Raw genomic sequence first — 22,011 nt, forward strand, 5'->3', positions numbered from 1 at the left:
TTAAATATAACTGGAGAGCTGATTATCAGGAAATAGTTCTAACGCGAATAACCAACATAATAGATGTCAGCATCATGCCCCAGGCCTTCTCACCTGGTGATTTGGATCTGGCTTCCTGTGGTGAGCAAGAACCTCTCCAAGGCCCCTCTTGCCTAACGGCCAACACCACAGGAATCCCTAGGCTTGATAGTCTTTACACCCCCAACCCTCCCACCACACAAAAAAGCCCTCATCACAAGCTTTCTGGTAGTCTTCTCTTCTCACAAAGCCTTTTTCAGGCGTGGTGCGTGGCGCAATTGTTTATTCTAAATCCATCGTGTCCAGGTCGCGAAAGAGAGTGCGAAGAGATGCGGACATTCCTCCACACCGTGAAGTGTGACGACACGAGCCTGGCGGGCAACAGGAGACTCGTGATCGTGGAAGGCGAGGGGGGGATCGGTAAGACGAGGTTGCTGGAGGAATTCATGGATGTAGCGGAGGAAGAGGAGTTTAGGTGAGCGATGCAATAGGGTCGGCATGCTAGACCGCTCTCATTCGGGTTTATTTTGGGGATGTTGTTAATTGTGAATCTTTTTAAAAGTGATTAATTGTTTCTGATAAATTTGAAAACACTTCAAAAGACGCATGCGCCAAGGAAAAAACATGGTGGAGAAACCGCAATCGAGAGTTCCATTTGTCTGATTTGTCATTGATGTTAATTTGTTTTGAGAGCAGTCAAAGAAAATCTGTATGCTAAACGCATGCAGGGCCTCATTCAAGCACCTCGAACATAGTTACGCTACATACGTTTGCTACAGCTAGTGTCGTTATCTAGCAAAATAGTTATCCCTGAACATTGCCTCTTGTGACATCACTCAACACAGTTTATCGTTGAAAATTACCGATGCACGTTGTCCCGTGTTCCACTTAAATTATGTCTATTGTATTCCAGGGTTGATTACGTGGAGGCAGACATGGCGCATGCGCATACCCCGTATTACGTGGTACAGATGCTGATCACCATCTTACTGGAGCTTGAGCCCACGCGCACGCCCGCCGAGAGGGAACACGTGATCAAGGACCACATCACGAATACTGCCCTCTTAGAAGACATCTCCTTGCTGAACGACCTCCTGGGGACCCACGTGAGTACAACCCATCCCCCCCACACACACCCGCTACTTGCTTATCTGCCAGGTCGCAGCCTTAGAGCTCTTAGCGTAGCGTATGGTTTGCGTTTTCAACCGTTTTAAACACTGTTCTCATGTTTGAAGTTTTGATAACGGTAAGTTTTTCCACCACTTCTACTCGAAATTCATCTACTTCTAGATACGTGTATGCATCTGAGATAACTAGTTTTGATTCCTCCCCAGTTCGCGCCCCACATCAAGTTTGCCCACATGCTATCCGCCAAGGTCACGGAGCACTTCCATCGACTCTTGTTCGGTATTGTGCACCAGGTAGGTAATATAACAAAATATACTACAATGAAAAGGTAATAGAAAACCTTAGAATTGCCAGTGTTAGAAAGGACGACAAATCGCAGTGTGCCCCACCCATCGTTTGATTATACTCCCCACACACAAAAAATACACTCGACTAAAAATGAGAAGAAAATTTTGTCTGGAAGAGAGGATTCAGTTATCCTTCCTATTTACTATCTGAGAGAGCCGGACGTCATTATCTTTCTACATTGACATATGTTCTTAGTATGATCTGTATAAAAGGAAAGGGGAAAGGAAAGGGGGAAGAGGCAGGTGACCCTTTGCCCACCCCACCCCCTCCCCCGGTTAAACCGTCTAACTACTGTCCTGATGAACCTCTTCCTACCATAACAGATTGCCGTCGAGCAGCCGTGCCTGTTCGCTGTGGATAATGGACAGTTCATAGATCACGAATCCTGGGAGTTCCTCGAGGATCTTCAGCAGGATTCACACGCTGTCGTGCTACTAGCTTTACGTCCGTTCTCATCTGCCAACCCTCCCTGTGAAGCTGCCGTTAGAATGATTAATCACCAGAAAACCAAGAAATTTCAATTAAGTGAGCATTGAACAGGATAATCAAGTCAGGTTTTTAGTATAGGGACGAAAAAAGGGCATTAATTGTAGTTAGTGTCCACAGGGGGGCTGCTTTGAGAGGTGACATGGTATAGTTGAATTATTTTCCCTCTTTGGGAGGGGCTATTTTTAAAATCGGACACCTTACACCCTACTAGTAAGTCCCCTTATGAGATAGTTCACGCTTTATGCCCTTCTTCGAGATGGCCTGCTTTTATACTAATGGACACCTTTCCATCTTTCTAGTATAGGTCCCTTTACTGTATCAGGATTTCATTGTATCATTATGTCATTCCCCTTCCCCTAAAAATATCCGCTCACAAAAGAGAGTTTACTGTATTTTTCCTCCGTGTTTTACCGATCAGAGGATCCACTGACGAGAGAGCTGGTCATATCATTTTGTGTTTTATTTCAGAGGGCATCGACAGCTCTCACATGACAGATCTCGCCTTCCAATTCATGGAAGTGACGTACATTCCTAACGCGCTCCACAAGATCCTGACTGAGAAGAGTCACGGGGTGGCTTCCTGGTGCGAACAGTTGATCAAGGACATGCTAGCGAGCAGGATCATAGATATCGTGGACGAGGACAAGGCATTCGCGAGCCATGAGTCGGCGAGCTTCGTGAGCGATTACAGGCAGCTACCCCCCATAGAGACACGCCCACAGACCTCCGTCTTCTTGGCGGACAAGCCCGACGCACGACCAGGTAATTCTAAGTTAAGCAAAACTCTAACTCAAAACTATTCTCTCATTTACGGGAATCCGAAACATTTATAAGAAAATATTCACTTATGGCAACTAATAAAATGATTTATAACGCTGTAGGAACTCCAACCGGGAAATCAAGAAGACGAAGTCTTTTTGGCAGAGTGTTGGACGCAAGACCGTCCGAAACCCGACGTCATTCCATCCCAACCGTGCTCTTAGGGGACTCACCTTCCCTGGTGGCCTCTGACACCGAATCTCTGAGGAGTAGCATTGTCTCTGAGCTTGAAGGCATGATCAGTCTTCCTCAGGAAATTGAAATCGCTCCTATGAATTACAATTTCGAGCGTAAAGACTTCGTGAAGGCGTCGAGTGGTGTGATGCCTAAGGATACGCATAAAGCCTGCATTGTACGGCCAGATGTGGACATCACTAAGGTAACATGGGCTGAAATTATAAGCTTTACAAGCTCTAACACCTTACGGCTTGGTTATTGCTTTCAAATTAGAATAGAAATTGAGTGAAATATGCATCTCATAACAAAATTTACCAAATGCATATCGCAAAAGCTTTCCTTAAACAGCCTAAGGAAATGTATACTCTGTTATACTAAGTATTTTGCTATGGTGTTTGACAGCCAATAGCAATAGATGGATGCATTCGTCTGTATACGGAATTATGGATTGGGTAGCTTTTATCTACGATTTTTGCTAAGTAAAAATTTTGAAGATCCAAACAATGTGTGGAGTTGCCCGCTGTAGATAGTTTTGAAGAAATCCCAAATCCGGTCTTTATTTCAGTTTCATTGTATTTGTACATTTTTGTGAAGTGCCCTTTATAAAGAGAATGTTCGTTTGATGAAGTTCCGTTAAATGAGTGAAAACAGTACTTTCAAACGCACAAAATCAAAACTATTGTTTACGCAAATTTAGAGCAATTCCATGGTATTTTTACATGATCCAGGTCCTGGTCCCGGAGTCTGTGAAAGACATGGTGTTGGCACGCGTGGACCGCATGTCTCCTGAGGAGCAAATCACGCTTAAGTGCGTATCTATTCTTGGTTCAGTCTTCTCACGTGACCTCATAGTCGCCGTGGTCCCAAAATCCGGCGGGAAGATGAAAATAGACCTGGTTTTGTACAATCTTGCGCGCGAGAACATTCTCGAATGCGCAAGTCTCGCTGCGCACCATCAGCTTGCTCATAACCATCACGGTTTCTATGACTACAATGATCCCGCGCATGCGCAGCAACACGGGAACCATCACCACCATCATCATCACCATAACGTGGCCACGTCACTTCACGCACCAGTCTTGTGCGGGTGTTACGCAGACGAGGGGAACAAGGCGAGTAATCACCACATACATGACACGCAGACGACGAAAACAAGGCGAGTAATGGTTTAACACCACACACATGATACGCAGACGAGGGAAATAAGGCGTGTAACACTACACACATGATACGCAGACGAGGAAAACAAGGCGAGTAATGGTTTAACACCACACACATGATACGCAGACGAGGGAAATAAGGCGTGTAACACCACACACATGATACGCAAACGAGGGAAACAAGGCGAGTAATGGTGTAACACTACATAAATGATACGCAAACGAGGGAAACAAGGCGAGTAATCACCACATACATGATACGTAGACAAGGGAAACAAGGCGAGTAACACAAAATACATTATTATGATGCTATGACAACTAAATCACCTTTCTATGGTCCACAGATCCTTAACCTTTCGCGCGGTCGTTACTATGATAACTCGTTTGTTGCTATAACAACTAAATCATTTATCTACGATGCTCAGATCCTTAACCTTTCGCGCGGTCGTTACTATGATAACTCGTTTGTTGCTATGCCAACTAAATCATTTATCTACGATACTCAGATCCTTAACCTTTCGCGCTGTCGTTACTATGATAACTCGTTTGTTGCTATGACAACTAAATCATTTATCTATGGTCCTCAGATCCTTAACCTTTCGCGCGGTCGTTACTATGATAACTCGTTTGTTGCTATGCCAACTAAATCATTTATCTACGATACTCAGATCCTTAACCTTTCGCGCTGTCGTTACTATGATAACTCGTTTGTTGCTATGACAACTAAATCATTTATCTATGGTCCTCAGATCCTTAACCTTTCGCGCGTTCGTTACTATGAAAACTCGTTTGTTGCTATAACAACTAAATCATTTTTTTCCGATCCTCAGATCTTTAACCTTTCGCGCGGTCGTTACTATAATTACTCGTTTGTTGCTATGACAACTAAATCATTTATCTATGGTCCTCAGATCCTTAACCTTTCGCGCGGTCGGTACTATGATAACTCGTTTGTTGCTATAACAACTAAATCATTTATCTACGATCCTCAGATCCTTAACCTTTCGCGCTGTCGTTACTATGATAACTCGTTTGTTGCTATGACAACTAAATCATTTATCTATGGTCCTCAGATCCTTAACCTTTCGCGCTGTCGTTACTATGATAACTCGTTTGTTGCTATGACAACTAAATAATTTATCTACGACCCTCAGATCCTTAACCTTTCGCGCATGATGACACCCAGCGGCCCCAAGAAGCACTGCATGTATTTCAAGTTCATCAATAACTACGTACAGGAGACCACCTACGCCGTGTGGCTTGAAGACCAGCGCAAACAGCTGCATGAGAGGGCGGCCATGTTCCTGGAGTCACAAGCGCACAAGTGCAAGGCGTGCGGGGGAGGGGGGTTCATTCCGGGCGGCCTGACGCCGGAAGAGAGCCCGCAAGCAGAGCCCAACGTTGAGGCAAACAATCAACACAGGGCGTCCGGTAGGTGGCAGTTTGGAAGAAACTTGCTGCTAGTTTATCTTAAAGCTTATCTTAGCTTAGCTTGTCTTATAGCTTATCTTAGCTTAGCTTGTCTTATAGCTTATCTTATAGCTTATCTTAGCTTAGCTTATCTTATAGCTTTACTTATTTAAAAAAAGCTAAATCAGCGTCAAATAAGTGACCCCACCCTTAAGAAAGAGAGAGGGGAGGGGAGGACTAAGCACACTGCTTTTAGCACCATAGTTACCCTTTTATCAGTTTCCTTCATTGTTGTCCTCGGATACATTTTTTTCTCTGGAGTCCCAAGGGAACTGGAAAAGTAAGTCATTGAAATCTGATAACGGATTCTAAAGCTTAAAGATCCAACATTCTTCCATCCTCAAAAGTGCCGCAGAAGATATTTTAGAATGTGCCCTTTTTCTAGAGCATGTTAGAGAGCAATGAATCTGACTGAGATGACAGAAAAAATGAACAGTTAAGTTTTGATGTTCTTAGGTACCGCTCGACGCTCTAATTCAATTTTGTCATCGTCAAAGCGCCGAAAAACCACCGAGATGAGAGAAAATGTCAAAAGCCAAGGTGGTTTCTCATCAAGAGCTCACGAGCGCTCAAGCATCATCGACTCGAGCGCTCTCGCCAAGTTCGCGGAGTCTACTCGGGAAAACTTGGCAGTTTCGAACGACGCATGGATCGAGACCGATAAAGAACCTCAGAAAACGAAGCGAGGGATAGTCAAGACATCGTCGAGTGCGACCGCTTCCGACGGCGTTGCGAATGCAATCGTGAGCTCCTCGGGGTATGTATTAAACACTGTACTAGGGCAAGCCGTCGATGATCGCCGGGAGAGTTTGATCCAGCGATTAAAAATGAAACTGAGGGCTGTCAGGAATATGTCGGATGCTACCAAGGAATTGACGGAGGCGCAGATACGAAACACTTTAGAATCAGGTACTACTGTGAATATTTCTTGATAACGCCTTGTTCTGTTTCCCTTAGAGACCCAAAGAGCAAAATTTTCCGTTGAAGAGGACAATAAAAAGGAAAATTGAAATGATAGAGTAAGAATGCTAAAAGCTATTCTTTTGTTTTGCTTCTCTGGGGATGGTGTAAGGGGAGGAAGGCTTTGCATACTTTGGGCCTAAGGGGGGACACCAATCCGAAGGGGGAGCGCTAACCGGAAGCTTGCCTCTAAAATGAGCATAGTCCTTGAATAGAAGATCCCATTGCCTCACACGTTTCATAGCCAATCCTATTCCACATTTCCCCGATATAATTGCTTGTGTGGGCTTAAAACATCAAATCGCACCATACTTTTTTCTCTACAGTCTCAGAGCCACAATAACTCAAAAATAGTTTCAAAATGTTGGGTGTCCTCAAATATAAACTGCTAAACTCTTCATAAATGTTTCTTTCCGTAGCCGCAGAGACAACAAAAAGGTTGATAAGATCAGAAGGCGAAGAGAAGTTTGCCGACATGACGGAGTTCGAAACCGTGGATCTCCAGAACTGCAAGTGCGCTGAGATTCTAGCATCCATCTTCCCACAGCTCGTGCAGCACTGGCGAGCAGCAAACAACAAAATCAAGACCATGAGGTGAGCTATCTCAAACACTTGGGGCTTGATATAGACTATTTCCCTTGAGTTCTTGTGTCGCTATATGCCTCCTTGAGCGCCAGTCAGACACACTTTATCGTTATCGTTTTCGTCCCACATGGAAAGATCATGGAAGGTAACCTATCAAACCACCCCTCCCCCTTCTCTCTAAAGGTACCTGATAATACTTACCACCCCTCCCACTTCACTCTGTAGGTACCTGATAATACTAACCACCCCTCCCCCTTCTCTCTAAAGGTACCTGATAATACTTACCACCCCTCCCCCCTTCTCTTTATAGGTACCTGATAATACTAACCACCCCTCCCCCTTCTCTCTAAAGGTACCTGATAATACTAACCACCCCTCCCCCTTCTCTTTATAGGTACCTGATAATACTTACCACCCCTCCCCCTTCTCTCTATAGGTACCTGATAATACTAACCACCCCTCCCCCTTCTCTCTATTTGTACCTGGTAATACTTAACACCCCTCCCCCCTTCTCTCTATAGGTACCTGATAATACTAACCACTCCTCCCCCTTCACTCTGTAGGTACCTAATAATACTAACCACCCCTCCCCCTTCTCTTTATAGGTACCTGATAATACTTACCACCCCTCCCACTTTACTCTGTAGGTACCTAATAATACTAACCACCCCTCCCCCCTTCTCTCTATAGGTACCTGATAATACTTACCAACCCTCCCCCTTCAATCTGTAGGTACCTAATAATACTAACCACCCCTCCCCCCTTCACTCTGTAGGTACCTAATAATACTTACCACCCCTCCCCCTTCATTCTGTAGGTACCTAATAATACTAACCACCCCTCCCCCTTTCTCTCTATAGGTACCTAATAATACTCACCACCCCTCCCCCTTCACTCTGTAGGTACCTAATAATACATACCACCCCTCCCCCTTCATTCTGTAGGTACCTAATAATACTAACCACCCCTCCCCCTTTCTCTCTATAGGTACCTAATAATACTTACCACCCCTCCCCCTTCATTCTGTAGGTACCTAATAATACTAACCACCCCTCCCCCTTTCTCTCTATAGGTACCTAATAATACTAACCACCCCTCCCCCTTTCTCTCTATAGGTACCTAATAATACTCACCACCCCTTCCCCCTTCATTCTGTATTTACCTAATAATACTAACCACCCCTCCCCCTTTCTCTCTATAGGTACATAATAATACTCACCACCCCTCCCCCTTTGTCTCTATAGGTACCTAATAATACTCACCACCCCTCCCCCCTTCACTCTGTAGGTACCTAATAATACTCACCACCCCTTCCCCTTTCTCTCTATAGGTACCTAATAATACTCACCACCCCTTCCCCCTTCATTCTGTATTTACCTAATAATACTAACCACCCCTCCCCCTTTCTCTCTATAGGTACATAATAATACTAACCACCCCTCCCCCTTTCTCTCTATAGGTACCTTATAATACTCACCATCCCTCCCCCCTTCACTCTGTAGGTACCTAATAATACTCACCACCCCTTCCCCTTTCTCTCTATAGGTACCTAATAATATTTACCACCCCTCCCCCCTTCACTCTATAGGTACCTAATAATACTCACCACCCCTTCCCCTTTCTCTCTATAGGTACCTAATAATACTCACCACCCCTCCCCCCTTCACTCTGTAGGTACCTGACCGAGTCTGGCGCCGCCTCACTTGCAACTTCCGCCAACATGCAAGCGCTCTCCTATCTGTACGAAGTACGAGAGATCTTTGCTGAGACCAAAAAAGATGAGAACACGGCCACGAAAGAGGAAATGGCGCGAGTAGAAAACCTTATAGGACAGGTTAGTGCTAGCCACGAAACCACAGGGATCCCGCGGGATTTGGAGACTTCCAGGACAATATGGGATTATATTCTGGTTGTAATGGGGTATGGTCGTTGTCGAGAAAGAGTTGACAAATAGAATTTCTATTTAAGTGCGTTTTGTACGAACAAGTCGCGGCTCTCATTTCGGTTTAAACACAGCATTATTACCTGTAAGGTGTATGGGATGAAGCAGTTATGAATTCTCATTACTCATTTAAGAAACGGAAATTCCCTCTCTTATGCCATCACTGTAGTGCACAGCTAGATAAAGAAACCTAATTTTTTTTAATCTTTTTAAATTAAAATTTTCTTTCTGCAGGCATTGTTTCACATGAATCGTCTGGACGAAGCACTGCCACACTTCATCGAGTCCCTTCATCTCCTTGGCAAGCGCCAACCGACATCCACTTTTGGCGTGTACCTACGGATCCGCCGAGAGTCCATCAGACACAAGCTTCACGTGCTTTTTCCTGGCTACTTTATTGGTGGAGCCGGGTAAGAGAGTTCCTTAAAGCACGTGTAACTCTTAGTTGGGTACTCAATCGGTGGGGTGAAGTAAGGGAGGCCCGTTAAGGACGTGTAACTCTTAGTTGGGTACTTAATCGGTGGGGTGAAATAAGAGAGGTCCTTTAAGGGCGTGTAACTCTTAGTTGGGTACTCAATCGGTGGAGTGAAGTAAGGGAGGTCCTTTAAGGATGTGTAACTCTTAGTTGGGTACTCGATCGGTGGGGTGAGGTAAGTGAGGTCCTAAGGGCGTGTAACTCTTAGTTGGGTACTTAATCGGTGGGGTGAAATAAGAGAGGTCCTTTAAGGACGTGTTACTCTTAGTTGGGTACTCAATCGGTGGGGTGAAGTAAGGGAGGTTCTCGAAGGACGTATAACTTTTAGTTGGGTACTCGATCGGTGGGGTGAGGTAAGTGAGGTCCTTTAAGGGCGTGTAACTCTTAGTTTGGTACTCGATCGGTAGGGTGAAGTAAGGGAGGTCCTTTAAGGATGTGTAACTCTTAGTTGGGTACTCGATCGGTGGGGTGAGGTAAGTTAGGTCCTTTAAGGGCGTGTAACTCTTAGTTGGGTACTTAATCGGTGGGGTGAAATAAGAGAGGTCCTTTAAGGACGTATAACTCTTAGTTGGGTACTCAATCGGTGGGGTGACGTTAGGGAGGTTCTCGAAGGGCTCTATAACTCATAGTTAGGTACTCGATCGGTGGGGTAAAGTAAGGGAGGTCCTTTAAGGACGTGTAACTCTTAGTTTGGTACTCGATCGGTAGGGTGAAGTAAGGGAGGTCCTTTAAGGATGTGTAACTCTTAGTTGGGTACTCGATCGGTGGGGTGAGGTAAGTGAGGTCCTAAGGGCGTGTAACTCTTAGTTGGGTACTTAATCGGTGGGGTGAAATAAGAGAGGTCCTTTAAGGACGTATAACTCTTAGTTGGGTACTCAATCGGTGGGGTGAAGTAAGGGAGGTTCTCGAAGGACGTATAACTTTTAGTTGGGTACTCGATCGGTGGGGTGAGGTAAGTGAGGTCCTTTAAGGGCGTGTAACTCTTAGTTTGGTACTCGATCGGTAGGGTGAAGTAAGGGAGGTCCTTTAAGGATGTGTAACTCTTAGTTGGGTACTCGATCGGTGGGGTGAGGTAAGTGAGGTCCTTTAAGGGCGTGTAACTCTTAGTTGGGTACTTAATCGGTGGGGTGAAATAAGAGAGGTCCTTTAAGGACGTATAACTCTTAGTTTGGTACTCGATCGGTAGGGTGAAGTAAAGGAGGTCCTTTAAGGATGTGTAACTCTTAGTTGGGTACTCGATCGGTGGGGTGAGGTAAGTGAGGTCCTTTAAGGGCGTGTAACTCTTAGTTGGGTACTTAATCGGTGGGGTGAAATAAGAGAGGTCCTTTAAGGACGTATAACTCTTAGTTGGGTACTCAATCGGTGGGGTGACGTTAGGGAGGTTCTCGAAGGGCTCTATAACTCATAGTTAGGTACTCGATCGGTGGGGTAAAGTAAGGGAGGTCCTTTAAGGACGTGTAACTCTTAGTTTGGTACTCGATCGGTGGGGTGAAGTAAGGGAAGTCCTTCAAGGACGTGTAACTCTTAGTTGGGTACTCAATCGGTGGGGTAAAGTAAGGGAGGTCCTTTAAGGACGTGTAACTCTTAGCTGGGTACTCAATCGGTGGGGTGAAGTAAGGGAGGTTCTTTAAGGGCGTATAACTCTTCGTTTGGTACTCGATCGGTGGGGTAAAGTAAGGGAGGTCCTGTAAGGACATGTAACTCTTAGTTGGGTACTCGATCGGTGGGGTGAAATAAGAGAGGTCCTTTAAGGACGTATAACTCTTAGTTGGGTACTCGATCGGTGGGGTGAAATAAGAGAGTTCCTTAAAGCACGTACTCTTAGCTGGGTACTCGATCGGTGGGGTGAAATAAGAGAGTTAATTGAAGGACGTGTAACTTATAGTTGGGTACTTGGTCGGTGGGGTGGAATAAGCAGGTTCCTTAAAGCACGTACTCTTAGCTGGGTACTCGATCGATGAAGTGAGTTCTTTAAAGAACGTATAACTCTTTGTTGACTACTTCATTGGTGGAGCGGGGTTTGGGAGTTTCTCAAAGTGTTTATAACTCCTTTTTCCGTGTCCTGTTTAGGGAATGCTCTCAGCGGTTCATCGAGCAGGCGCGGTGCCTCGGCCACTTGTCCCACCTGTACCATGCTCTCCACAAAAATGACCGCTCCCTTATGGCCGCCCTGCAAGGACTGAACGCGGCGGAGGAAGCCGAGGAGAACCTTCACGAGGTAACAAGATAGTGATGATAGTGATATATGGTGGTATGGTATATGGTGAGGATTGTGATATATGGTGATATTGTGTTGATGGTGGTATGGCGATATGGTGTTGATGGTGGTATGGTGGTGATAGTGATATGGTAACGATGGTGGTATGGTGATATGGTAAAGATGGTGGTATGGTGTTGATGGTGGTGGTATGTTGATAAGGTAACGATGGTGGTATGGTGACTATGGTGGTATGGTGATGATGGTTGTGGTATGGTGTTGATGGTGGTGGTGTGGTGACTATGGTAGTATGGCGTTGATGTTGGTAGTATAGTGTTGATGGTGGTAGTATAGTGTTGATGGTGGTGGTATGGTGTTGATGTTGGTAGTATGGTGATGTTGATAGTATGGTGTTGATGTTGATGGTATGGTGTTGATGGTGGTAGTATGGTGTTGATGGTGGTATGGTGTTGATGGTGGTGGTATTGGTATGGTGACTATGGTAGTATGGTGTTGATGTTGGTAGTATAGTGTTGATGGTGGTAGTATGGTGTTGATGTTGGTAGTTTAGTGTTGATGGTGGTAGTATGGTGTTGATGTTGGTGGTATGGTGATGTTGATAGTATGGTGTTGATGGTGGTAGTATGGTGGTGATGGTGGTAGTATGGTGATGTTGATAGTATGGTGTTGATGGCGGTGGTATGGTGACTATGGTGGTAGTATGGTGTTGATGGTAGTGGTATGGTGACTATGGTAGTATGGTGTTGATGGTGGTAGTATGGTGTTGATGGTGGTAGTATAGTGTTGATGGTGGTAGTATGGTGTTGATGGTGGTAGTATGGTGTTGATGATGGTGGTATGGTGTTGATGGTGGTGGTATGGTGTTGATGTTGGTAGTATGGTGATGTTGATAGTATGGTGTTGATGGTGGTATGGTAATAATGAGGATGGTGATAATGAGGATTGCGTAGATTGTGATGATTGTGGCGATGGTGATGACTTTGATAAGGGTGATGAAATAAGGAGATAAGCTGTAGAGATAAAATACTAAACGAAACTTATTTTCCAATCTACTTCCCAGCTGCTTGTCGCGTACGCCGCAGTCATCGAATGCACGCATCTAGTTGGATGGACAGACTGGGGTGTATTCTACGAGACGGTCGGACTGGAAAAGTATTTCAGAAGAATTGCTGATTCTAATTCAAACACCCCCTTACCCTATTGATAATGTCTCTCAACTTTGTCTCGCGCTTTGCGCTTGCAAAATTCACACGTGAGAACCAGTGGCAGTAACGATTAGTGCATGCAAAATCTTTTGGGGTAAAAATTGTAGGGTATAGAGACAACCGATTCATGTGGGATTCTTCCGTCTTTTTTCAGAAGCCCCAAGAAAAAAGTCCAAAGATTGATTTACCAAAAAAGTCCAAGTATTGCTTTATCAAAAAAGTCCAAGTATTACTTTACCAAAAAAGTCCAAGTATTGCTTTACCAAAACAGTCCAAGTATTGCTTTACCAAAAAAGTCCAAGTATTGCTTTACCAAAACAGTCCAAGTATTGCTTTACCAAAAAAGTCCAAGTATTGCTTTACCAAAACGGTCCAAGTATTTCTTTACCAAAAAAGTCCAAGTATTGCTTTACCAAAAAAGTCCAAGTATTGCTTTACCAAAACAGTCCAAGTATTGCTTTACCAAAAAAGTCCAAGTATTGCTTTACCAAAACAGTCCAAGTATTGCTTTACCGAAAAAGTCCAAGTATTGCTTTACCAAAACGGTCCAAGTATTTCTTTACCAAAAAAGTCCAAGTATTGCTTTACCAAAACAGTCCAAGTATTGCTTTACCAAAAAAGTCCAAGTATTGCTTTACCAAAACAGTCCAAGTATTGCTTTACCAAAAAAGTCCAAGTATTGCTTTACCAAAACAGTCCAAGTATTGCTTTACCAAAAAAGTCCAAGTATTGCTTTACCAAAACGGTCCAAGTATTTCTTTACCAAAAAAGTCCAAGTATTGCTTTACCAAAACAGTCCAAGTATTGCTTTACCAAAAAAGTCCAAGTATTGCTTTACCAAAACAGTCCAAGCATTGCTTTACCAAAAAAGTCCAGGTATTGCTTTACCAAAAAAGTCCAAGTATTGCTTTACCAAAAAAGTCCAAGTATTGCTTTACCAAAAAAGTCCAAGTATTGCTTTACCAAAAAAGTCCAAGTATTGCTTTACCGAAAAAGTCCAAGTATTGCTTTACCAAAAAAAGTCCAAGTATTGCTTTACCAAAAAAGTCCAAGTATTGCTTTACCAAAAAAGTCCAAGTATTGCTTTACCGAAAAAGTCCAAGTATTGCTTTACCAAAAAAGTCCAAGTATTGCTTTACCAAAACGGTCCAAGTATTGCTTTACCAAAAAAGTCCAAGTATTGCTTTACCAAAAAAGTCCAAGTATTGCTTTACCAAAAAAGTCCAAGTATTGCTTTACCAAAAAAGTCCAAGTATTGCTTTACCAAAAAAGTCCAAGTATTGCTTTACCAAAACGGTCCAAGTATTGCTTTACCAAAAAAGTCCAAGTATTGCTTTACCAAAAAAGTCCAAGTATTGTTTTACCAAAAAAAGTCCAAGTATTGCTTTACCAAAAAAGTCCAAGTATTGCTTTACCAAAACAGCCAGCATTGCTGGCCAAGTCACGATGGCGTTTGTACACCATGTTGGGTTATGATGCAGTCGTTTTCTCACATTTACTTTATCTTATGGCCAGCCGTGATGCGGTGCCATAATAGAGATCTTGACGCTGTTCGCACGTTGCTAGGCGCAGTGTTAAGTAAATCTGACTATTGTCCACAACTAGATTGTGCCCTTCCCCCTTTAACTGGCAGTCGAGGCCCAGTGGAGCTTAGCATAATAAATGAGTTATTGTTCCAGATGTAAAGATCCTCGTCTGTACTTGAATGCTGAAGACCTGGTTACTGTTGGTCATCTTTACTACGTCAGTCTGTCCTTCAGACTCTCAATAGGCAACATCGAGGGAGCCATCAAGTCAGGTAGTACCCATAAACTTCTCTTTATCACTTCTCAAGAATCTTAACGTATTAATCCTGGCTTCGGTGAAATTATAGTGCTTTTCGACGCGATATATTGCTGTCTCGAACCATGATGAGTTTTTTTAATCACTACTACGAAAACCCTACTATTACAGACGCCTTGTTATAACGGACACCCTACTATTACGGACACCCCACTATTACGGACACCTTGTTATAACGGACACCCTACTATTACAGACACCTTGTTATAACGGACACCCTACTATTACATACACCTTGTTATAACGGACACCCTACTATTACGGACACCTTGTTATAACGGACACCCTACTATTACAGACACCTTGTTATGACGGACACCCTACTATTACGGACATACCACTATTACGGACACCTTGTTATAACGGACACCCCACTATTATGGACATCCCGCTATTACGGACACCTTGTTATAACGGACACCCCACTATTACGGACATCCCACTATTACGGACACCTTGTTTTAGCGGACACCCCACTATTAAGGACACCCCGTTATTACGGACACCCTGTTATTACAGATACCCCGCTATTACGGACACCCCACTATTACGGACATCCCACTATTACGGACATCTTGTTATTACGGACACCCCACTATTACGGACATCCCACTATTACGGACACCTTGTTATAACGGACACCCCACTATTACGGACATCCCACTTTTTTGGACACCCCACTATTGCTGACATCCCACTATTATGGACACCTCACTATTATGGACACCTCACTATTATGGACACCTCATTATTATGTACACCTCACTATTATGTACACCTCACTATTATGGACACCTCACTATTATGGACAACTCACTATTACGGACACCCCACTATTATGGACACCTCACTATTATAGACATGTCACTATTATGGACACCTCGCTATTATGGACACCCCACTATTATGGACACATAAACAACACACCTCAACACAACACATACTCAGCTAACCAAAGGGTTGCCTAAAGAAATCGAGCCCGCCTGGCGGCTATTAACTCGTTTCTTAAATCTTTCTTTTCAGCCCAACTGGCGCTGACCATTTCCAATCGAGTGAATGATGTGCACATGAAGATAGCGTGTCTGCCGCTGTATGTACAGGCACACATCCTCAGCGGAAAGTGAGTCATTCCAATATATACTACAAACACAAATCGCTCGCACGAAAAAAAAGGATGGACAAAAGACGTTTTTGTTGTTGTGATTATCATTATAATTTAACTTTATAATGGTAATTATATATTTAGACTGGATGACTGTCACGAGCTGCTCAAGGAACTAAATTACACGTCCATCGAGGAGGAAGACTCGCACGGAAGAGCGCTTTACATGTGCTGCAGCCTCGATATGATGCTAGAGGGAGGTACGAGTGTATCCATGACAACCGAAATGACACCTTGCACATGTCTATCATTACACATGGTGGTCAGTGTGTGTTATACATGGTGGTCAGTGTGTGATTGTACATGGTGGTCAGTGTATTATTGCACATGGTGGTCAGTGTATTATTGCAAATGGTGGTCAGTGTATGATTGCACATAATGGTCAGTGTGTGATTGCACATGGTGGTCTGTGTGTGGTAGCACATGGTGGTCAGTGTGTGATTGCACATGGTGGTCAGTGTATGATTGCACATGGTGGTCAGTGTATTATTACACATGGTGGTCTGTGTTTGGTTGCACATGGTGGTCAGTGTATTATTACACATTGTGGTCAGTGTATGATTGCACATGGTGGTCAGTGTGTGATTGCACATGGTGGTCAGTGTATTATTGCAAATGGTGGTCAGTGTATGATTGCACATAATGGTCAGTGTGTGATTGCACATGGTGGTCTGTGTGTGGTAGCACATGGTGGTCAGTGTGTGATTGCACATGGTGGTCAGTGTATAATTGCACATGGTGGTCAGTGTATTATTACACATGGTGGTCTGTGTTTGGTTGCACATGGTGGTCAGTGTATTATTACACATTGTGGTCAGTGTATGATTGCACATGGTGGTCAGTGTGTGATTGCACATGGTGGTCAGTGTGTGATTGCACATGGTGGTCAGTGTGTGATTGCACATGGTGGTCTGTGTGTGATTGCATATATAGTGGTCTGTGTGTGATTGCACATGGTGGTCAGTGTGTGATTGCACATGGTGGTCTGTGTGTGTGGTTGCACATGGTGGTCAGTGTATTATTACACATGGTGGTCAGTGTGTGTGGTTGCACATGGTGTTCAGTGTATGATTGCACATGCTGGTCAGTGTGTGATTGATGTGTCATTGTAGCAGTTAAAAGAAATATACTCAAAGTTCTCAGTGTTTTGAACTACTGTGATGTGTTTTATCCTCTTTAAATAGATGATTATTATTATCATTTATGATTGCTTATGATTGCTGATTGTTTTCTTCCTCAGGTCAGCGATTCGAACAGATCGACAGGATTTCCCAATTCACTGTGAAAGCGTCAACAGATCCCGCCTTCTCTGGCGATACAGTACCTAAACTCTACCTCAACGCTTCTTTCGCACTGTGGTAAATCTGCTTTACAATCACAATGTGAGATCAGGCAACCTCTCCCCTCCCCCCAAAAAAAATTAATATTGTTTTCCATTTACCAGACTTTACATATTGGGTCTGTGGTTAGAGTTTGTAAAAAATAGTCAGATATAAATATGATCTAATGATGAGAGTCATTCTCGCCATCCATAACCCAGCGCAAGCCCAACATCACAGTTTAACTAAACATTTTGTCATATTGTGTTTTAGGCACGCAAGACGGGAAGAGTGGGACTTGGCGGATAAATACATTCTTGCTGCACTCAGTAAGTCAATGTCGGATTTGGCTGTTATTGTTAGCTGTGTATAATTGGCTGTTGTTGCTAGGTGTTTATAAATGACTTTTGCCCCAGTGTTTAACCAGGACACCTGCGAGGCCTTTATGTCTGTCCATGGCCTCGTCAAGATCATCGAATGTCAGCTGCTTCAGCTCCGTGCCACTCCCAAGAACCGTACCCTCAGACACGACATGAAAAAGGTAACAGGATATTTTGGATCCAAGACGCTGGTAAGCGGATGCCATCTCGAGCAAAATCAGCTTTAGCGCGGAATCGAAGTTGCTCGAGTCAGCGACCTTTTGCCAGCGTCGTAGATCTTAAACACAATAGTTGTAGGATGACTGCTCAGTTGGGCCTTTCCTTGGCTTATCCAATCAAAACAGCAAATTATGCCTGGTTGGATATTAGGTATCAATGTTCATAGGCGAATAAGGGACGGGACCATTAGGAATGCATTGTTGTCTGGTTTGGGCTGCATGCAATTGTTTCCAGGCTCATCGTGTATGATTCTTTTTGTCCTTTACCCACCACCTACGTCACTTTTCTAATGACCCGTCCCTAAATGAATGAATTATGTTGAAAATAAGCTCCTGACGCAAAACGCTGCTGACGATCTATCGTACTATAGGGGGCAACCATTCAAATTGTGACTAGGGCTTTTGGAAAAAAAATCATACATTCGGGTCTAAAAATAAACGATTCCTACATTGCTAAGAAATAAGCCAAAAATATGCAAACACCAGTTATCAACCCCCCCCCCCCCCCATCCCCCAATTGAACGAAAGCTTAGTGGTAGACCCTAACAGAACTCGTTCCACAGGAACTAAAAAAGCTGAAAAAGGCTTGCCATCAATTCCCGGTTCTGCATCCCCGCTGCACCCATCTTCGGGCCTACCACGCCCTGCTCTCCGGCAAGACGAGCAAGTCGCGGTCACTGCTGCGGTCATGTATCGCAGAGGCGCGATCTATGGGTCTGCTCCTGGAGGTCGAGTGGGCGGGGTCTCACCTGGCTTACTGGTACCGCAAGAGTCACGAGGATCTGGAAAAGTACGACGGCACCATTAAGTACCTTCTACCCCCCGCAAAGAGCACAGCGGATGAGATCATTGCTCTCGCAGAGAATATCGTCAGGGTGATGTGAATTGCCTATTACGAGAGGGTACTGTATTGTTGAACTAGATACGGGCCGGATCTTTTCTCGTAATGACATAATAACAATTGTTTCGTTCAAAGAAACCAAAAAACTTCACTTTCGATAACTACGATTGAATGTTCAAAGGAAACACTGTAATATACACAAATTAAAACTAGTTAATATGAAAATAGTGTAGTAGAAATGAATTTCCTTTGCGGCTGTTCTGTCTTTTTCTTATTATCTCTCTCCGCATTTTTACCACAATAACCTCATACCATAAGCCTACCCTTGGGTGCTTTTATTATAAAAACATTTTTGCACATAGGATTCTAGTAAAATTGTTAACACACGAGTTTTGAATAACAAATTGTTTTTATAGATGCAGTTGCCCATTTATCTGTTGTGAAATTCCCTCTAACCAACGGCCACTATATCAAGTGCCATGATACTACAATTCCCGCCAAAACTGTTGACCCATTTCGCCAAATCGGTACCACTTTCGTGCGTATGGGTGCATACCGGTTAAACACTTGTCAAGCACATCCATTTCTCCCCCCCCCCCCCCCCACCTCCCCAAACCAATGTTGCTGACTTAGACATGGAACTCAGCTATCACATACTAAGAATAGGCGCTCAACAGTGGCACGGGGCATGGGAGGGGGAGCATTTATTTCTGTAGCACACGTGATTGCCAGACATGGGATTTTGGGAAGGTGTAGCTTAATCGGTGAATTGGTCAACTACTTTTGGCGCAGATTGTAGCTTCTGATGAAAATGCTTTAATCACGTTTAGATAGTAAACTCCATGCACACCAGGTGACCGTATCTTGCACCATTTTTTACTCTTTGCTTTATTGCTTCTTTCTCTACTCTCCCCATTCGAATTTGCCTCTGCTTTACGCTATTAGATCATATCGCAGGCCCATTCTCTCTTAGATAGCCCTTCCTAGCTCGCAGTGGTACTCAATTGTCCCCTCAATCAGAGCGAACTTTCCAGGCGAGTGGGTTGCTTCTTCCTTACCCCCGAACCCCCCCGGCTACGGGCCATCGTCTACGCTCCCAGGACTAGTAAAAACTATATTATTCCCTCCCCCCTTTTTAAATCTTAATGGGTACCCTCCGCTGACAACTCCTCAATGCTTGCTGTAGCACCCCCTCCGCCGCTCTCTCCCCACTCTATCGCCGAAGGGACGGTGGCAGAGACCTTGACATTCGTTGCCTCTCCCGCGAAAAACAGTCGACCGCTGACCGGACTAGCTAGATGGTGCCGTAGGCCGTGCGCAAGCGCAGTCGGACTGCTGTAGCCACCTCTGACGTAGGGGTGTTTGGACCAATGATAGTACACGTAGTTGACCAGGTTGTCAGAGGCTGGTCGGGGGTCCTCAGGGGTCCTTGAATGGTGAACTAGCACTAGACTCTACCTCCGAATAAACTTGTTCAAATTGTATCCGGTGCAGGGTCTATAACTATTTTACATTGCACAGGGAAGTAAGAATATAGGTTCTGTTTACGACCTCCCCGAGCTGCACGCAGAAAGAGACTGTACGTAACAAGATACTTTATAAACTATGTTTACAGTAGGAAATTTTGATCGAAAATTGATTAGAAAGTATAAGATGAAATGTAGGGAGCTGACGGATTTCAATTTTACAAAACCAATGGAACTGCATACCCTTTTATAGCAACGTTTCAAAAGATCACCTGTCATGTCCAAATCTGATGTCATAGCAATAAAACACAAATAAACACAATCCCCAATAGATTCATAAATTTAAATACATGCGGGAAGATAGGGAGGGGTGGGGGAGTGTGCAGCGGATTTCTTTTAAACAAATAGCTAAATCTTGGATATTCTGAATATAATATCCATTTCTGCACACCCCATAGAGCAAAACCTGGCAACGTGCCTGAAAAGTAAACATCAAAGTGATGGAGTTATATAGAAATGGTAGTTGTCGAAAGAGGTGGAGATCGCGATGCATAAACCCTATCGAGGAAAACGAGAGAAGAAGAATGGTCAGAAGCAGAGAGGAAACAGAGAAAAACATTTCAAAATCTGCAGAAAAAAGAGAAAGCTCTCACCCAAAAATGGTATCCAGTTGCCCCAGGAATCTGGCACACACTTCTTCACTAGACAGGTGAATATTCGATGCCGCCTTGTCAGCGGTCATAAAACCCACAACCACGTGACACTGTTCATCATGTTGGGTGGAGTCAGCCATGTTATAATGGCACTGGTTCCCTTGTTGGGTGGGGCCAGCCATGTTACAGGGGAACTGGTTCCCTTGTTGGGTGGGGCCAGCCATGTTACAGGGGCAATGGTTCCCTTGTTGGGTGGGGCCAGCCATGTTACAGGGGCACTGGTTTCCTTGTTGGGTGGGGCCAGCCATGTTACAGGGGCACTGGTTTCCTTGTTGGGTTGGGCCAGCCATGACACAGGGGCACTGCTTCCCTTGTTGGGTGGGGCCAGCCATGTTACAGGGGAACTGGTTCCCTTGTTGGGTGGGGCCAGCCATGTTACAGGGGCACTGCTTCCCTTGTTGGGTGGGTTCAGCCATGTTACAGGGGCACTGCTTCCCTTGTTGGGTGGGGCCAGGCATGACACAGGGGCACTTGTTCCCTTGTTGGGTGGGGTCAGCCATGTTACAGGGGCACTGGTTCCCTTGTTGGGTGGGGCCAGCCATGTTACAGGGGAACTGGTTCCCTTGTTGGATGGGGCCAGCCATGTTACAGGGGCACTGGTTCCTTTGTTGGGTGGGGCCAGCCATGTTACAGGGGCACTGCTTCCCTTGTTGGGTGGGGCCAGGCATGACACAGGGGCACTGCTTCCCTTGTTGGGTGGGGCCAGCCATGTTACAGGGGCACTGGTTCCCTTGTTGGGTGGGGCCAGCCATGTTACAGGGGCACTGGTTCCCTTGTTGGGTGGGGCCAGTCATGATACAGGGGCACTGCTTCCCTTGTTGGGTGTGATTCCTGGAATACATCCACATTTGGGGGATGAAACCATCCAAATCCACTACAAATGTCTGCTGCCAAAATCGTGTTCTGAATCCACAGATGTTTCTTACAAGGAAATTCACAGGTTTCTTCAGGAAATTCAAAATTTAATGAAAGACTGGAGCCATGACATATTTGGACAAAAATGTGACATAGCTTTTAGGTTCCGTGGGGGGGATTGGGAGGGGCTGGTGGGCTGCAGCCCCACCACTTTTTGTGAC

At 44.6% G+C, this 22,011-nt stretch overlaps 2 protein-coding genes across 3 annotated transcripts in view; one reads left to right on the forward strand and one right to left on the reverse strand.

The window, feature by feature from the left end:
• LOC5502096 (adenylate cyclase type 10-like) overlaps positions 1-18,999 on the forward strand; it is a 33,652-nt gene extending 14,653 nt beyond the window's left edge. For both annotated transcript variants that reach the window (XM_048730729.1, XM_048730730.1), the window contains 21 exons: positions 325-493; positions 932-1,124; positions 1,353-1,439; positions 1,818-2,019; positions 2,452-2,745; positions 2,865-3,181; positions 3,708-4,091; positions 5,294-5,570; positions 6,066-6,518; positions 6,989-7,163; positions 8,829-8,988; positions 9,331-9,506; positions 11,642-11,789; positions 12,850-12,941; positions 14,674-14,792; positions 15,860-15,956; positions 16,083-16,198; positions 17,239-17,356; positions 17,591-17,646; positions 17,734-17,858; positions 18,479-18,999. In XM_048730729.1, the coding sequence (XP_048586686.1) occupies positions 325-493; positions 932-1,124; positions 1,353-1,439; positions 1,818-2,019; positions 2,452-2,745; positions 2,865-3,181; positions 3,708-4,091; positions 5,294-5,570; positions 6,066-6,518; positions 6,989-7,163; positions 8,829-8,988; positions 9,331-9,506; positions 11,642-11,789; positions 12,850-12,941; positions 14,674-14,792; positions 15,860-15,956; positions 16,083-16,198; positions 17,239-17,356; positions 17,591-17,646; positions 17,734-17,858; positions 18,479-18,799 (4,079 nt within the window). In that variant the 3' untranslated portion in view covers positions 18,800-18,999. The remainder of the gene's footprint in view (positions 1-324; positions 494-931; positions 1,125-1,352; positions 1,440-1,817; positions 2,020-2,451; positions 2,746-2,864; positions 3,182-3,707; positions 4,092-5,293; positions 5,571-6,065; positions 6,519-6,988; positions 7,164-8,828; positions 8,989-9,330; positions 9,507-11,641; positions 11,790-12,849; positions 12,942-14,673; positions 14,793-15,859; positions 15,957-16,082; positions 16,199-17,238; positions 17,357-17,590; positions 17,647-17,733; positions 17,859-18,478) is intronic.
• An 899-nt stretch (positions 19,000-19,898) lies between these two features.
• LOC5508030 (spidroin-2) lies at positions 19,899-21,783 on the reverse strand. The gene is made up of 2 exons (XM_001628563.3): positions 20,876-21,783; positions 19,899-20,184 (listed from the first exon to the last, which is right to left on the reverse strand). The coding sequence occupies exons 1-2, from the start codon at positions 21,781-21,783 to the stop codon at positions 19,899-19,901; spliced, it is 1,194 nt and encodes a 397-aa protein (XP_001628613.3).
• Between the last annotated feature and the right edge of the window lie 228 nt (positions 21,784-22,011).

The sequence above is a fragment of the Nematostella vectensis genome, chromosome 7 (assembly GCF_932526225.1).
Source record: "Nematostella vectensis chromosome 7, jaNemVect1.1, whole genome shotgun sequence".
NCBI classification, from domain to species: domain Eukaryota; kingdom Metazoa; phylum Cnidaria; class Anthozoa; order Actiniaria; family Edwardsiidae; genus Nematostella; species Nematostella vectensis.

What these genes read in the sequence shown, in the direction of transcription:
- LOC5508030 (XM_001628563.3), bottom strand. Translation starts at nt 21,783, where the DNA reads ATGTGGATGTATTCCAGGAATCACACCCAACAAGGGAAGCAGTGCCCC. An exon ending in CAACTGGATACCATTTTTGG is followed by an intron (nt 20,185 to 20,875) that starts GTGAGAGCTTTC and finishes TCACCATTCAAG; the next exon opens with GACCCCTGAGGACCCCCGAC.